At 52.9% G+C, this 18,400-nt stretch overlaps 1 protein-coding gene across 1 annotated transcript in view; it reads right to left on the bottom strand.

Moving 5' to 3' along the window:
- LOC144731203 (calcium/calmodulin-dependent protein kinase type 1-like) overlaps positions 1-18,400 on the bottom strand; it is an 86,269-nt gene that overhangs the window by 8,673 nt on the left and 59,196 nt on the right. Inside the window, exons 6-9 of the mRNA XM_078612198.1 lie at positions 5,424-5,499; positions 2,954-3,066; positions 2,486-2,564; positions 1,777-1,864 (exon numbers count right to left, since the gene is read on the bottom strand). Of these exons, the coding sequence (XP_078468324.1) occupies positions 1,777-1,864; positions 2,486-2,564; positions 2,954-3,066; positions 5,424-5,499 (356 nt within the window). The remainder of the gene's footprint in view (positions 1-1,776; positions 1,865-2,485; positions 2,565-2,953; positions 3,067-5,423; positions 5,500-18,400) is intronic.

Here is an 18,400-nt window from a genome sequence, read left to right as displayed (position 1 = left end):
TCTGCAGCAGTAGCATCATCAGCAGGAGTAGCATCATCAGAAGCATCATCATCAGCAGCAGTAGCATAATCAACAGTAGCGGTATTAGCAGCAGCAGTAGCATCATCATCAGCAGCACTAGCATCATCAGCAGCAGCAGTAGTATCATCAGCAGCAGCATCAGCAGCAGTAGCATCATCAACAGTAGCGGTATTATCAGCAGCAGCAGTAGCATCATCAGCAGTAGCATCATCATCATCATCAGCAGCAGTAGCGGTATTATCAGCAGCAGCAGTAGCATCATCAGCAGTAGCATCATCATCAGCAGCATCAGTAGCGGTATTATCAGCAGCAGCAGTAGCATCATCAGCAGTAGCATCATCATCATCATCAGCAGCAGTAGCGGTATTATCAGCAGCAGCAGTAGCATCATCATCAGCAGCATCAGTAGCGGTATTATCAGCAGCAGCAACATCATCATTATCATCATCAGCATCATCAGCAGCAGCAGTAGCAGCATCATCATCAGCAGCATCATCATCAGCAGTAGCGGTATTATCAGCAGCATCATTATGATCAGCATCATATCATAAACAGCAGCATTGTCATTATTTGGTTCTTTCGGTTAAGTCACGTCTAAAGATAAAATAATAAATTAAATTAAAGAATTAAATAATAGATTTTATTTAATTTATTATTTTTTCTTTAGACGTGACTTAACCGAAAGAACCAAATAATAATTCCTGCAGTCACGAAAGTTCTAAAATTAAGCAGCATTGTCACCTTCATCATCATCATCATGAGCACGCTCATCATTATTCGTGCCATCTCTTTCATCATTGGCGTTCTTTGGGCGATTTGTTTACCTCCCTTGTACTTTGCACCCCCGTGGTGTTTTTGTTTTGTGTTTGTTGTCACGTTCTTACCCGCCCCGACTGGACATCTGTGAAGAAGAGCTTTATAGCTCATCGGATTCCTCCGGGAGAAATACACATTCTGATTCTCATTTTGATTATCCGGCTTGGTAGATTTTGCGGAAAAACGAGTGGCTCACAATTGGAAAGGCCCTGAGTTCAACTCCAGGTCGTGGGGTTGACTGAGCCCATCGTTCCTCCAGGGTCGATGAACACGAGTGACACTGCTGTGGGAAAGTCAACAGAGGCTGCCCTATGGATAGACTCGCCCCTGTCATGGGAATGTGGAATTTCAACCACTTTCTCAGGGTTGTAAATGGGAGAGAGGCACTGCCCCGATGCTCATTTGAGCAGGAAATCACTTTAACTTTCAAAATCCTTTTCATCTGTGGCATTCTTTACCACTGACATCACCACCGCCATCAATACAACATCGACGCCGAGTCTCAAGAGGCCTTGTTCAGAGGGTCCTGCTCGGAATGAGGTGGTTCGTGACTTCAGCCGTCAGGCTGAAATGCCAAGAGGCGAGCGAGAGCAGGTCCGGAGGGCGCTTTTAGAAAGTTCAATTTGATACCGAAAATCAACAGCAGGGCCTACAGGAGACGGCGCGCACAGCCCGCTGCTGCTGCGACGGCAAAGAGTGGGGAACACGAACGCCGGCGGGGAACACGGAGCACGAGCCCAAACGTGAGAAACATCCCGCCGTGTGCTGCCGGCTGGGGTGGAGAGAGGCAAGACGGAGGCGAGTGGCCTACACGGCAACAAGATCGCATCCCGCAGACGAAGAAGGGGTGGCCGGGAGCGGTGGGGGAGGGGGTCGGGGCAGGGAAATACAGGAGGTGCCAGCCGGGTTGAGAGCGTGAATGCTGCGCGTTTTTCTCACCTTCCATTTGCTCTTGGCAAAGTTCTTCTTGATCTGCTCGCTCACGGACTCGTGAATGTTCCTGTCCAGGGCCGTGTCGCCGGCGATCCTGCGCCAAGCACGAAGCAAGAGCCACACACACACACGGTCCGCGTCTCCCCGTGCCAACGAGCACGCGGCTCAGGCAGGGGTCGCGACCTGGAGAGGTGGCGACCCCAGCCCAGGTTTGACCCGTACGGTCTGGGAATTTGTGTCGGGTGGCAGGAATCAGCTTGTACTGAGATCTTGGACCAGCATTTCGGTGCTGAACTTCACTCCAGTAAACCGCACAGTCGTGATCATATACCGAGACTGACTGAGAAATACATCTGCCCTTGGTCCGTAGGACAACCCCAGCTTGGCAATCCCAGCTTAAGCATACAGCAGAAAACACACGCAGTGGCATGGGCCAGCTTCCCAAGTAATACTTATATTATTATTTTAAGGGCGTTTACAGCAGAACATTAAACGTAACGTGAACGAAACGAAGGAGCGGTGGCACGGCGGTTGACGAGCTGCCGTACGAACCAGGCGACCCGCGTCCGACTCCCGGCCACGGCAAGCCATCGGCGGCGAGCGGCATCGGAGGCAGACCTTCGCCGAGCCGCACCGACCGGAGCGGCCAAGCAGCGACGGGCGTTTGCCCGAACGGCACAGCAGAGCGCGAGACCGCGGCGAGCGCGGGACTCACCACGGGTGTTCCAGGGCCTGGCTGCAGGTGTACCTCTTGACGGGCTCCTTCTCCATCAAGTGCTGAATGAAGTCTTTCGCTGGAAACACAACAAGAGCGACGGTGCCCTCGAGCGCTGAACGTCACCGATTCACAAACCGCCGCTGCGACACGCGGGGCAAGACTGGAACTCCGCTAGAGGGCGTTCTCGAGTGCTATTTGGCCTACTCTTCCACGCGCGGGTCGGATGTCTTGGAAGAGGTGGGAGGAGCCACGCTTTTTACCCCACTGCTCCGCGAACCCATCCGGGCCTTCCAGAAACTCGCCCCCCGTCGCTTCATCAAGTCGAGTGGGCTCCTGAATGTTCCGCCACCGTGGCAGCCTCCTCCCCGTCACGTGCTCACGGGGGGAGCGGGGGCGGGGGAGCGGGGGGGGGCGACTCGCTGTCCCGCCTGTGTCAACTAGAACCGAGCGCAGCGTCGCGGTTACCTGAGTCAGAGATGTCGTCCCAGTACGGGGAGTCGAACTCGTACTCGGCCTTCAGGATCTGCTCGAACAGCGTCGCGTCGTTCTCGTCGTAGAAGGGTGGGTACCCGCACAGGCTGTTCCACACCCGTGCGGACGGCAATGGCGACAACAACAACGACAATGCGGCGTTACGAGCGATGCGGCGTTATGAACTATTAAACTATAAAACTATTTCTTATTTTACCAGGCAAGGCCCCACTGACCTATGAGGCTTTTTTTTAGAAGCGACCTGGCCACAAATGATAGCTCAACGAAGTGGCTTATCACGTGGTAATGTATTAGCAGCTAAAATACTCTAAACGCGTGACGCTGATTCTCAATGTGGAGGGGAAAACCGGAGGACCCGGAGTAAAATCCACACGACCACGGGAAGAGAAACATGCAAACTCCAAATATACATGTGTCAAGGTCGGGATCGAACCCACGACCTCTTGTATATCAGGCGAGGTAGTTGACATCTCCTAGCCACCGTGATGATGATGAGAGAGAGAGGAACACGCCAACTCCAAATATACAGGTGTCAGGGTCGGGTTCGAACCCACGACCTCTTGTATATCAGGCGAGCTAGTTAACATCACCTAGCCACCGTGATGATGATGATGAGAGAGAGAAACACGCAAACTCCAAATATACAGCAGGTGTCAGGGTCGGGATCGATCCCACGACCTCTTGTATACCAGGCGAGCTAGTCAACATCTGGCTACCGTGGCGCCCATTCTGAACGATCGGAACCAGGAGCGAGTTTCCCGGTGAAGCCCACTAAGCTCAGAGGCTCTTTGCCAAGAGCGACTCCGCCGGCAGACAACATCACAGCATTCCAAAATTACAGATTAACAAAATCATATCTTCTTTAGCAACAGCAACAATGTCGTAAGATCGCATTCACACTTGAACGTGAGTGATTTCAAGAGAGTCGGTTTAAATGAGGAGAGAGATGGCTGAGCGGAGATGCCAAGCAATAAAACCAGGTGGTTGCAAACACTTTGGAGCCGCTACATTAAGTTGCATTACCACCACGGAACCTCTCTGTGGGCGTCTGTCTGTGTGTCTTTGTGTGCGCACGCATCTGTGCGTGTGAGTGCGTGTGAGTGCGTGTCTGTGCGTGTGAGTGCGTGTGAGTGCGTGTGAGTGCGTGTGAGTGCGTGTCTGCGCGTGTGAGTGCGTGTGAGTGCGTGTCTGTGCGTGTGAGTGCGTGTGAGTGCGTGTGAGTGCGTGTGAGTGCGTGTGTGTGCGTGTGAGTGCGTGTGAGTGCGTGTCTGTGCGTGTGAGTGCGTGTGAGTGCGTGTGAGTGCGTGTGAGTGCGTGTCTGTGCGTGTGAGTGCGTGTCTGTGCGTGTGAGTGCGTGTGAGTGCGTGTCTGCGCGTGTCTGCGCGTGTGAGTGCGTGTCTGTGCGTGTGAGTGCGTGTGAGTGCGTGTCTGTGCGTGTGAGTGCGTGTGAATGCGTGTGAGTGCGTGTGAGTGCGTGTCTGTGCGTGTGAGTGCGTGTCTGTGCGTGTGAGTGCGTGTGAGTGCGTGTCTGTGCGTGTGAGTGCGTGTGAATGCGTGTCTGTGCGTGTGAGTGCGTGTGAGTGCGTGTCTGCGCGTGTGAGTGCGTGTGAGTGCGTGTGAGTGCGTGTCTGTGCGTGTGAGTGCGTGTGAGTGCGTGTGAGTGCGTGTGAGTGCGTGTCTGTGCGTGTGAGTGCGTGTGAGTGCGTGTGAGTGCGTGTGAATGCGTGTCTGTGCGTGTGAGTGCGTGTGAGTGCGTGTGAGTGCGTGTCTGCGCGTGTGAGTGCGTGTCTGTGCGTGTGAGTGCGTGTGAGTGCGTGTGAGTGCGTGTGAGTGCGTGTGAGTGCGTGTGAGTGCGTGTCTGCGCGTGTGAGTGCGTGTCTGCGCGTGTGAGTGCGTGTGAGTGCGTGTGAGTGCGTGTGAGTGCGTGTGAGTGCGTGTGAGTGCGTGTCTGCGCGTGTGAGTGCGTGTCTGTGCGTGTGAGTGCGTGTGAGTGCATGTGAGTGCGTGTGAGTGCGTGTGAGTGCGTGTCTGTGCGTGTGAGTGCGTGTGAGTGCGTGTGAGTGCGTGTGAGTGCGTGTCTGTGCGTGTGAGTGCGTGTGAGTGCGTGTGAGTGCGTGTGAGTGCGTATTCGCGGGGAGCAGTAGCGCAGCTGTTGGCCAGCCGCACTACGAACCCGGCCACCCAAGTTCGATTCCCGCTCGCGACCAACACGAGTGACGATTTTCTGAACCTGTTCCTGGGGCTCTCCGAGGTTGCCTCAGCCTGAAATGAGTACCGGGTACGATGTCTAAACATCGCCACTAGGGAGACAAAGGCGGGCGGGCGTGGTGCTGGCCACCACCCCTAAGTGACCGCCAATTGCACTTGCCTCAAAACGTCTGCGAAGGCTACACGGGCGACCTTTGTCGTTGTGTGTGTGTGGGTGCATAGCCGTGCTGCTCACAGTATGTAGGAGATGACCCCGATGGACCAGCAGTCCACCTCCTTCCCGTACGGCTTCTGTGCCAGGATCTCTGGGGCTGCAGGGACAGACGCAGCAGCAGCAGAATTCAATAGAACCAGCAGAGTCACTCCTACAACAACTACAACAACAGCAACTTACAACCACTACTAGCAACTGGAGCAGCAGGATGGTGCAATGGTAACACATGAGCCTCACAGCAAGCGGGGCCTGGGTTCAATTCCCAGCTTGCTTTGGGGGATGCCAACAGCAGTCACCCTTTGGAGATATTTTTTCCTGCCATGGGAATGTCGAATTTCCACCATTGGCTCGAGGGCTCATTTTGAGTAGGGACACGCTTAGACTCCTCGTCCCTGAGGTAAGAATACTCCTGTTAATTTTATTTCCGCAATGTGGTAGAACTGAAACACAGCGCTCTAGGTACCGAACCGTGAAACGGCTCCGAGGGTTTAGTAAGACCACAGAGGCGAGGCAAAGGCTGACACGGGCCTGCGGCAGGCTTTAGGTCCTATGCCCTTACCCCCGCCATCTCTCCCAATTGCCCACCTCGCCCACACAGAGGTCAACCGCCGCACTGCAGGTCACGGCACTTCGCCCAACGCCACTTCTACCCTGATGGTGCTTGCAAAGACGAACGGAGTTGACAAGAAGTCACAAACGCCTCGCGAAGAAGATCCCTGGCTTTGATCTCCGGCGGGGCTTACGGCCACGAACCTGAACCACACCGACGGCACAAACCGTGGCAGCCGATACGGCTAACCTGACGATGACGCACACGCGGAAAATGAAAATACTAAAAACTCTCCGGCAGTGTGCAACTGTGGTCACTACCCGGAAGGGAAACACGCGACGACTCGGTGCCCGATTCACAGACACGAAGGGGGAGGCATCGTCGCAGCGATGCACCACTCCCCGCTACTCCGAGACGCGATGATCTGCCTCATTCACAACCTCCAAGTCAAATGACAGTTGTTGCTCTTCATCGACATCGGCCGTACGAAGAATTGACCCTGAAGATTCATACTGAGACCCAGAGACTCGCATGGACCTTTAGGCTCAGACAGAGATCTATAGATTAACATAAAGTATAATACACTTACAGAGACCAATACAGAGACCTATAGATTAACATACAGAATCGTACACTCACAGAGACCTATAGATTAACATACAGAATCGTACACTCACAGAGACTCATAGAGACCTCTAGATTAACATACAGAATCGTACACTTACAGAGACCAATACAGAGACCTCTAGATTAACATACAGAATCGAACACTCACAGAGACCAATACAGAGACCTCTAGATTAACATACATAATCGAACACTTACAGAAACTCATAGACACCCTCTCTCTCCCGGCATGCTCCCTTGCACCACTCCACCTGAGAATCTCCCTTCCCTCCCTCGTCTCTTTTCCCAGCTCTCGCAGTCACAACAACAACAACAACAACCTCGCGCAAGTAAATAAACACGTTAAGCCCTTTTCTACGACAACGTTAATCATGCTGCTTTTTGTTGCTGACCGGTTGGCTTTTTGGGCCACCTGTGCTCGGCCAACGCGCGGTTTGAAGTAAATCTCCCACGCCGCTGCCCAGCGCCACGCGGTTCTCACCCCAACGCCTCTCGGCTGGCGTCGCCACACGACACGCGCGTTCCGTCTGTTCGGCGGATTTCATATCGTCATTATTATCGGTGGGGAGCGGTGGCACAGCGGTTAGCGCATTGTACGGCTAACATCAGCGGCGAGCGATACCCGAACCGGTCCTGGGTGCCCTCGTCACCAACCCGCAGTGACCAGCCTGGTGAAGTATGGTGGGAGGGGTCCCTTCATCCAGTCGTGAATTGCTAAAGAGAGCTTCACGACGTTGTTCATATTGTTACTATTCTTTATCTCAAAAAATATATATATACACACAAAGGTTGTTTACGCGACGGCCCTCAGGTATGAAAGACCCAAGCGTATGGATGACACAGGCAGGCACGATGTCGCACGGCCCGCGAGCGAAACGACGCGAGTCACGGGGCCCTGGCAGCGCCGTGACGGTGGCCATGGCCAGCACCCGTCTCACCGTCTCTCCGTCTCTCCGTCTCACCGTCTCGTGCGCCCGGTTCCTGCCAGCCCGCTGGAGCTGCCTGGCTGGCAGCGAATGCCCCCCTCCTCTTGTTTCATCTCGCTGGCAGCGATGGCTGGATCCGTCCCTGATGATCATGCCCCGAATCCCACGTACACGGGTTTATGTGCGTCTGTTTGTGCGCGAGTGCACACGTGTTTGGCTATGTGGGGAGCGGTGGTGTAGCGGTTAGCGCTACGCTGCGCTACGAACCTGGCGACCCGGGTTCGATTCCCGCTCATGGCCAACACCAGTGACGATTATCTGAACCGGTCCTGGGCCTCCCGTAGGTCGACTCAGCCTCAAATGAGTAACTGGTGCGATGTGTAAACATCGCCACTGGGGAGACAAAGGCGGCCGGGCGTGGTGTTGGCCACCTACCCCCTCGTGTGCTATGCTGGCCTTCATAGGTGCTCACTAACAGCACTTGCCCCTACAGTCTGTTAAGGCTATACGGGGGATCTTTGTCTTTGTGTGTGGTTATACGGTGGAGGCTCGTGAAGGATGCTGCTACTGGGCAGTCGGAGGACAGTCGCCCTTCACCGAGAGCGGAGGGTGAAGGAGCGACGGTCACAACAACAAGCCGGGAGCCGGGCGGCTTAAACGCAGCAAGTTGGCACAGCAAGGGCCACAGCGGATGCATTGACCAGTCATCTCAGGGAGTCCTCCATATCACCCGGGTCTTCCCACATTGGCGTGCTCATCCGCTCGGCTGGTCTTATCCTGATGCCGACCCCTCCAGGGTTCATCAGCTGTACCAACAGATCGATGCGATCTATCACCACGGGAACTTAAATGGGTTCGAGTTTCACCAATCGTTTTGCCGGCCGGGTGCAACAGCAGTTCCGTGCCAGCAACGCCGACCGCCAACCCTGAACCCCAACGGCACTGCCCGCCGTGCCGCAGAGCGCCTCGAACCCTCCCCGCGGAGTTTCTCGCCAACACCGCGCGCCGAAACCAACGGCACGGACAGCTGACATGGGGGGACTTGCGTTTTTCCACTAGAAACCCACTCCGTGCAGGGGAACCCACGCAATGAACACATTCACGTGGATACCTTGACGACGTACAACTCGTCGCGTGCCAAACACGCGAAGGGCGCGATCCCACGCTGCGCTATTCCTCTGCCTCCGCAGGCACGACGGAACAACGACGGCCGATCGGTGACCAAGCTCTCTCTTACTCACGGAGGGCGTCATCGAGCGGACGCGCCAGTTGGGGTCGGCTAGATGACTCGGGCTACTGTCCCTACAACAGCAACAACAACGGAGCGCCGCTCAGCCTCGCCGCCCACTCGAACTCACCTCCCCTGCCGCCAACGCCGCTCGCAATACTTCAATAACAACTTCCATATCCTAGGGGACAATGCGGTGCCGAAGTGCCAATTCTCAAACAAACTCGTCCTGTCACCTGCCTGAGCCAGACTGGCCTTCAGATTGCCATCTATTCATGTAAAAAATATATATATTATTTTTGTGAAACTCATAGACCCCACGGCTTTCTGGGAGTGCATGCATGGGTGAGTGGGTGGGTGAGTGCATGCATGGGTGAGTGAGTGCATGTGTGGGCGGGTGAGTGGGGAGCGGTAGTGTCGCGGTTAGCACGCTGCGCTATGAACCTGGCGACCCGTGTTCGATTCCCGCTCATGGCCAACACCAGCGACGATTATCTGAACCGGTCCTGGGCCTCCCCTAGGTCGACTCAGCCTTAAATGAGTACCTGGTGCGGTGTGTAAACATCGCCACTGGGGAGACAAAGGCGGTCGGGCGTGGTGCTGGCCACCCACCCCCTCGTTTACCGTTCCGGCCTTCATAGGTGCTCGCTAACAGCACTTGCCCCTACAGTCTGTTAAGGCTATACGGGGGATCTTTGTCTTGTGTGGACGACTGGGTGAGTGAGAGGGTATTTTTGTATTGTGCAGTGTGGTGATTGAGATGAAACAGTCAAGTTTCCGTTAGACAAAGTCCTCAGCAAGGATGGGGGACTCAGTGGAGTGAAGTTGATGAATTTACAGACAAACGCATGCAGATGGAGAGTGGTTCCTGGTCTGGGCACGCGTGTCTCATGCGCGACGCGTGTGGCAGACGCCGAGTGGTTGTGGTTTGATGACTCACGCGTGTCTCTGAACATGTGGCATCACAAAAATGTTAAAAAACAGTGATTAGCATTCCACACTGCCCCATTCACACATGCAGGAATTTCAGGAAACAATTACCCATGCGAGGCTTCCGTGTTTCAAAAGCCTTATTCACATTCGCGGGGTATTATTCTTTACAACAGGTTTAATCAATCACATTGGGCTGAGTGTTAGGCCCCCTGAATGGGGTTTTCACGCATTGGGAAAACGCAATTCTCTTCACTGAGACAATCCGCATACCAATTTCTATTGCACATTAAAAACAATTCGTCAAACGCTAACGACTCAACCCACCCCACTTAGGCCATCATCAGCAACCGCCCTCACCCAGCACCATCACCCCGACCAGCACCACCAACATCTATCAGCCTCCGCACCAGCACCACTAGCACCAGCCCCACTACATACTCGCCAAACTTGAAAACGAAATTACGTGGTGTGCTCGTAGCGGTGTGGCCCAGATCGGGAGGACTGGCAAGCACCAGAATTTCGTCTCCTTCCTTTCTGCGTGTGGCCGAACGAGGCCGCGTAGCAGCGTGAATGTTTGGGTCCAGGCTACTGGCCACATGGACGTCTATAGCTTCATCTTCTTGGTTCTTTCGGTGAGAATTATTTCATTTTATTATGTTTTATTTTTATTATTTCATTACTTCCCTTCTACGTGACTTTACCGAAAGAACCAAGAAGATGAATCCCTGCAGTCACGAAAGCTTTAAATCGAAATCGTCTATAGCTTGTTCAGAACAAAATATTTTAGCACCAAATGTGGTCCCAGTTGTGCTATCAGTGTCACTGCATGGGATTATGGTGAGCATCGTGGTGAGGAGGAGCCCTTCACAATAACGCGCTGTGGGCAGCAGAGCTGAACGCTGGGTCACGGCTCATGAAGAAGACGCTACAGAACTACTGCCAGAGTTGCTTCGACAGCCCCTCTCACCCGACGCTAGAGGACGAACCCTTCTCGCTCCGTGAAGAATGATTGACAACCACGGATTACCATCCTTGACAGAGATAACGCTTTGCCAGGATTTCAACTCGCAGCCTTCCCCACGAGGCGATTTGAGACACCTATACAGACTTTCGTGCCAAAGCACAGCTAGGAAGCGTGGTAATACCTACGACAACATGAAGCGAAACCGAACATCTACGCCGCGCCATAGCTCCACTCGCTCAGTGCCAGGCCACGGTCTCTGCCGATCCTGCCGCGTGCGTTCGCAGGCGGCGAGCGCAACGTGGATGGGGGGAGTCGAACCGAGGTGCCGTGCCGTTCGGGACTGGCGCGTCCCCGGTGGAGAGTCTCGCGAACTTCACGGTCCTCCGTCGCGGGGGCAAAGGTCCCACGGGAGGGAGGTAAGTGAGCGCGCAGCTGCCGCGGCTGGGAAAGGAGTGGAGGCTTCGTCACAACTACACCGTTATTCGAAAAGCAGAACGGAATACGACACCGAACGGAAATGATTACCCAACGCGGATTTGCAAAGGTGGCCGTGAGTCTCGGAGGCAGGGGACTATCTTCCGTGGCAAGTCAGCTGAGCCTGCACCTTTGTGGGCTAAGGTTCAAGCACCCGATCACTCACGAGAAGATAAATAGCTCCCCATGTGCCATGAATTTAATAGTGTCTGTTCAATAGCCAAGGTTAAAAACTTTAGGCTCATGCTCGATTTGCTCACTTGGCTCAGAGGACCTGTTCCTAACAGCCAACCACTGCAGCTTATGCGATTGCTCGTACAAGTTTAACCAAATCATCCTCAATGCATCCCATCTCATCGGCTCTATAGAGGCTCATCTGGCTTGGAGCCTGGTGGAACGGGTGACCACCAGGGCTTGCCACGTGTTGTCGGCAAGGGGCTGTGAGACGGCGAAGATGTGGCAGTGTGGGGGTGTTGAGCGTCACACTCGCGCACGCGGCTTTCTCCGGGTTCTCCGGTTTCCTGCCACGCGACGAACCCTCCCTCCATCATGGAGTTGGCCAAACTTCCCAGCACAGGACGCACCTGAAGCGGACGCTTGCGAGGTTTTCCCCGGGTGAAAAAATTTGAATTATTACGGCAATAGGTGGCAGGTACCTCTTTAATGTATGGCAAACCAAATTTAACATTTAATCCCTCACAGCTGGAATTAACTGAATTAAGTGGGGAAAACAAATGTATAGAGGCCGGCACCCACCATAGTAATGTGGAATTACCAGCGCTGACATTTCACTGCCCACTGGAGAGAACCGTTGCCCCGTGCTCGTTTTAAACGGGGGACAAGCACTGCGACTGTGTCGTCAGTATTATTCATAAAAGTTAGGCCAAAGTCAACCTAGAAAAAGCCCCGAGCTGAACACGATAATATAATTTAATGTGTTTTATAAATCAGAGCTCGACCCTTGGAAATGCTGGGCTTAATGCCGAAAAAACATTCTTGTGCCAAAACCTTTCAGCAGAAAATTTACCGCGGCTAAACCGCGGCTTAAACCGTGAACTCCCTCTCTCCCCGAAAAGAAACAAAACCCACGCTGGCTTTTCTCCAAGTGGACGGCGGCAAGCCGGAGGTCAAGGCCAAGAAAGCCCAAAATCATAGTGGCAGGCAAGAGGTGGCAGGCCTCTGTGGACGGCGCACACGTGGCGTCATCTCGCGTAGACCGGGAGACAACCCGGGGCTGCTGTGCCAAGATGGGAGGGAACAAAAACCGAGGGCCCCCCATATGTTTCCACTTCGCAGCAAAATCCACACAGGCATGGAGAGAATGCCCCGACTGGGCTGTCAAGCGCATTAGTGGCGGCGCAGCGCAAGCCATTATGTATCCACGCCCGGAGTGCTTTTTTGGAACACTCGCGGCTCGCGGCTACGAATGCGTGGCTCCCCGTACTCGTAAAGGCCATGTGTGGGCCCCATTTTCCCTTGCGAGGAACACACACACACACACATATATCTGGCCACGTGGAAATATTCGGAAAAGTAATATATCTTGCAAGTAATAAATGATATGCGGGACTCATCTTCTTGGTTCTTTCGGTAAAGTCACGTAGAATGGAAATAATAAAATAATAAAAATAAAACATAATAAAATGATTCTCACGACGTTTCGGCCACAACGCAAGCAGCCGTCCTCAGGTGAAGAACAGGTCTGTCGAGAGACTGTCTTCTCGACAGACATGTTCTTCACCTAAAGTCACGTAGACAGACCTGTTCTTCACCTGAGGACGGCTGCTTGCGTTGTGGCCGAAACGTCGTGAGAATCATTTTATTATGTTGTATTTTTATTATTTTATTATTCCATTCTACGTGACTTTACCGAAAGAACCAAGAAGATGAATCCCTGCAGTCACGAAAGCTTTACATCGAGATGTGCGGGACGTTTCACCGTCGGGATGTCATCATCGAGTCCCGAGCTGCGGGAACACTTTGACGCAACCCCCCACCCCCCGCCCCCCATCCCGCCGATCCGCCGGGGCCCCTCGTAGTGTTGGCAAACGGCCCCCCGGCCCGATAGCTCCCCAGCGATGGAGCGCCGCTTCTCGCTTTGTAAATACTGCTTTGCCACGTGGCGGTCACCTGGTCCATGTTCAACGCTGACTCCACGGAGGTTGCTTCGGTGTGCACAGCGCAATTTATTTGTTTCACTATCATTGCATTTTTTACTACTGGAAATTTATAAAATAACAGCAAGAGTGTTTTTCACCACAAAATGCAGAAATTTCGGTCCACAGCCTCGGAGCCGTCCTGGCAAAAGCCAGCGACAGCTTTTGGTTTGAGCAGAAAATGCTCGACTGCTTCCGACTTTGTCTGGGTCTCATCGGCAGCATGCCGCTACTGGGCTGTCCGGGTTGGTATGTGCGAGCAGCGTGGGGACGATCATTGTTTGTTTACCCTCTTATCTGGCAACAAAACTGACACCTTTTTTTACGAGGAGTCATATTTGCATAGACCACAATACCTGAAGTCATAATGCAAACAAAAAACACAACTCTGATAATGTATGCACTGTCCTTGAAGTTGATTGGTCCACGCCCGAGACAGCTTTCCTTAGAGCCTAGTCTCACATGGGTTGGACCAGATGACGCCAAAAGGCACACAACTCAAAGACAATGCACCATCAGAGTATGAGAGCTCGGGGTAAAGCATTTACACCATTGTTACCTCATTTGCCAGTAAATAATATGATAATATGATATGATAATTGTGGGGACGGTTCCGTACCCAACCACAGAAACCTCAAGATCCAGGGCTGTCTGCTTTAAGGAAATACTGCTGGAAAACTCTGGCCCAGGAAATGTACATTAAATTGACGCGCAATTTTTTTTTTTACCACGAGGCGTTTCACTGCTCCTCTTTAAAATATATAGAAATAGGAATTAAAATGGAGGCCAAAATAGATTAAACACAATAACAATGATCCAACAGCGATGGCGCAAGGTCCAGTTGCTACCACAGCTCGTGTAGGGAAGTGACAGACTACGCCAACTGCAATTAATGGGACAAATGAAATGACTCTAAACATCGTCTAGGTAGGCCCAGCCTCCACTCTTGCCTGGGCAGCCTGGCCCGGCGAGCTTGTGAATCAAAACAACCACGCAAGTTTAGAAGTCATTCTGGTTCACGTTAAAAAATAAATGGGAAAATTTACTTGGCCGAGTCGATTTCCTTCATAAATACAGATTAGTACAATTGTCTCGTGAAACAAATCCATGCTATCATAGGCATAACAAAATCGGCCGTGTTGATTTACTCGTTGCCGTGACGACCGCGGGACCCCCACGCAGCCCGAGACCGCTCGTCAGGCCGGGTTTCAATGAAGTTGTACCGAGTTGGAGGGCCACGGGAAACTTTAGTTCCCCGCTGTTGTCGCCAACGTTAAACAGAAGACGGCTGATACCAACAGCGCTTCACGCAACACCGTGGCACGAACACCGCTCCCCGCTTGGCCTCGGACTGGCGGGCGTCGTTCGAATCATCGATCAATTTTAATTCGCACAAACGCACAAGCAAAGGCATGCGATCGATCAATATGTGTATATCAAGAAGGAGAGCGGGAGAAACATTGCTGTGGTTTGCCGAGGTTCATTTACCAAAACAGTTGCACATGTGTGCACAAATCGGCGATTCAAATTGAAAAATCAACTCCGTTCGCGATTGTGAATTTGATAAATGAGGCACAGATGCGGTCTGATACCGGTGGACATGACGTGACGTTACTTTACTCGTGCAACAGATGTGACTGTGATGACATTGACACATACACACAGAGTACGCAGCTCACAACCACGAGGAGACAAGTTCAATTCCCAGTCGGGAATCGACTTTTTCCATCATCCTTTCCGGGGTCATCAAACCGAGTACCACTTTGAGGGAAGTCAACTGCTGGTTGTCCAGTGGACTCGCTCATCCAGTGTACAACTTGCTTTGCCTCCTTTGTACCGCTGTTGCCACCAGTCGCAACTTACCAGTCGCTTATCGAATGCACCTTGTGTAAAAACGATTCTTAATCCCTAAAAGCAGCATGGAGCTCGATTTGCATGGCCGGTGGGACCCGACCCAGCCCAGCCCGGGGCTGGTACGGGGCTAGGCCGACGTACCCAGGAGCACACGATGGCCGTGCCAGGCCAAACCGGTCCCACGGGTCCACTCTTGACCCATGCTACAGGGGGTCAAGAGCTGGGATGACCCCAGAACCCGTTGCAAGGTCACGGGGTCAGCACAGAAGCAAGACGTCACTCGCCGAGCTCAGCTTGCCGGCCGTGTTTGTGTTAAAAACACGCGGTGGAAACAATAACAAAAATAGGCCATTGGCTCCGTTAAACATTGTTTAAAATAACCTACTTTTTTTTAAAAAAGTTTCCCTGGGGAAGGTGGGGTGGGCCGTAGGGGGTGCAGCGCATGGGGGGCCTGCTGGACCGCGGAGAGGGAGATTTGGGCTTGAGGCCCGGACCGGGGCCATTCCCAGGAGATGTGCTCATCGGCCTGGTGGGTGATGATCCGCTGCGGTTGATGGCTCAGCTCCTAGTGAGAAAATCCAGACGGAAAGGCTGAACAACGTTTGGTTTTGACCACTTATTCTCTCCCAGCTGTGTGAGCGCTGGGGCCGAGTCACGAGCCCAAGGAGCGATCTCCTGGGGGGACCCCTTGTTCAGCAGCGGTCATGGAAGTGACGCGTGAGCGATGCTCGCCGGACTGAGTATTTGATGTCTTCACGAGCCGATCGTCACCCTCACGGTCACCTTCGGAATTGCACCAATTCCGCAGAATCGCAGCGCTCCAGTGAGGCTGACATCACCTGCACTGACGGCACCCCCCCCCCACCTACCCAGCAGCTTCTGCTAACAATGAGCACCGCGTCGACAGCATGCACCCCCAGCCCTTCCCATCCTCCGCAATCCGAGGCGGCCGTAAAAACCACCTCCCGCGGTCACCTCCATCCCCTCTGCAGAGTAACTGCCCTCGTCTGAGATGCGGAGCTTTTCCTTTCTCCGTGCCGTAAAAATATTTTTATTGGGCCGCTTTTTGTGTTATTTCTTTTTCGTAAACCTGTTCCTCATTCTCAGATGGTCGCCACGTGCCAGAACTACACCAAGAACAACGCCAGAATAGAAGTCTCGAGCGCGGCGCCGAGCATCTGCGGTAGAGACCGCACATATTTGCCAGGGTTTTAACGACGAGGGCCACGGCCCCGATGGAATCCACGGCCGCGGTCGGTGCGGCGGCTCCCAGAGCCGGGGTTTTCACAAACACATATTCTTAGGTTTTTTTCGGTAAAGTCACGTAGGTAAAAAAAAAATTAATAAAAGTAAAATAAAATTAAAATTAAAATCACGACGTTTCGGAGGCAACACAAGCTTCCGTCTTCAGGTGGACGGAAGCTTGTGTTGCCTCCGAAACGTGGTGATTTTTATTTTATTTTACTTTTATTAATTTTAATTTTTTTTACCTACGTGACTTTACCGAAAAAACCTAAGAATATGAATCCTTGCAGTCACGAAAGCTTCAAATCTAAAACACAAACACGCGTCGCACCGCTCGCGGCGACGTGTGGTGTCGCATCGCTCACGGCGGCGGCGGGTCAGAGCTCGCGTCGCGCGTGCACGACTCACGCCACAGGAGTCGTGCACGTTATCCTGATTCATCACACGTGTTACATGCGTCGTCACACGTGTCACGCGCGTCACATTGGGATAAGGCAACGAAGGAGGGAGACGTTACGGCCGGTACCACAAAGAATCGAATCTCGGCCATGAATCTCAGAATCACCTGCGGGGAGTGGAATTGTCACAGCTACACGAACTGCAGTCTCGCGCAAAGCTCACCTATATTCACTCCAACCGTACGTCAGAGTGCAGCCAGTCACGTTACTTGTGTACAATGATCGTGTACAATGATACCCAGCACAGCCTCGCTGAGTCTCAATCCTGCTCCCAGGAGGGTCCTGCCAAGGTTACACAGTAGGCGGCGATGTTGCTGTTGCTGTGTATTCACAAATAAGTAATTGGCATGTCAATTTGGGATGATTGGCCAATACCAGTTACATTGCGTGTGCATGTGTGTGTATAGCTATGGGAGAAACCCGGAGCACACGGAGGAAATCAATGTAGAACAGGAGACGAGATCATGCAAACTCCACGCAGAAAAGCGCCCGAGTCAGAAATGAAACCCAGACCCTACTTGCTTGTGAGGCTTCAGCCCTGGCGCGCCAGTACGCTCGCGCGAGCGTACAGCCGTTGAGAGACGCTGCTAACACCTTCACCCTCTCCTCCTATTCACGAAGGAGCCCGCGGCAAAGCCGTGGCCACACGTGGTGTTGACCTATTTTTTTTCTCACGTGCACGGCATGAGCACTCACGTTTAATTTAATTATTCCTCGGGGTTTGATTTGCGTTCATTAAAACCCTGAATGTCAACTCACGATTCCTAATGGCGCGGGTTCTCTCCCAGCCGAGCCGTGCGTTCGAGACATCGCCGCCAGTCCGCGTGATCGCAGCGCGGGGGGCTGGCGGCGGGGGGGGGGGGGGCGGCGATGGACCGGCTCGCGCGCTGGCCCTGCGGCCCGAGGGGACAGGTTCAGCTCCTCCTCTGCTAGCCTTGCGCACGGTGGCAGCAGCAGCGACCACGTGTCCAGGAGCTCGATGCCAATGTCGAGGTCTGCTGCTGACCATGCCGATAGGGCTTCTAGAGAGAGAGAGAGTTCGTGTCTTCTTGGTTCTTTCGGTAAAGTCACGTAGAAGGAAAGTAAAAAAATAATAAAACATAATAAAATAATTCTCACGACGTTTCGGCCACAACGCAAGCAACCGTCCTCAGGTGAAGACCAGGTCTGTCGGGGAGACAGCGTCTGAATGTCTCCCCGACAGACCTGGTCTTCACCTAAGGACGGCTGCTTGCGTTGTGGCCGAAACGTCGTGAGAATTATTTTATCATGTTTTATTTTTATTATTGTATTACTTCCCTTCTACGTGAATTTACCGAAAGAACCAAGAAGATGAATCCCTGCAGTCACGAAAGCTTTAAATCGAAAAGAGTTCGTGTCGTTTTGCTGTTTCTGCTCCTCTGATGAAGGAGCGCAGACCAGTGGTTTATTACGCGTCCCAGAGTTTGGGTTGCATGGCCAAAATCGCAATGCCGTGGCCTGTGTTTATTATATATCTGTGAGTCTCAATATATTTCTCTGATTCTCTATATCTCTATTAGTCTCTATGTGTGTCTATGGGTTTACTATGTGATCCATAACTT

This window comes from Lampetra planeri, chromosome 38 (genome assembly GCF_965212315.1).
Source record: "Lampetra planeri chromosome 38, kcLamPlan1.2.h2, whole genome shotgun sequence".
Lineage (NCBI taxonomy): Eukaryota > Metazoa > Chordata > Hyperoartia > Petromyzontiformes > Petromyzontidae > Lampetra > Lampetra planeri.
This window is presented reverse-complemented; position numbering and strand designations above follow the sequence as displayed.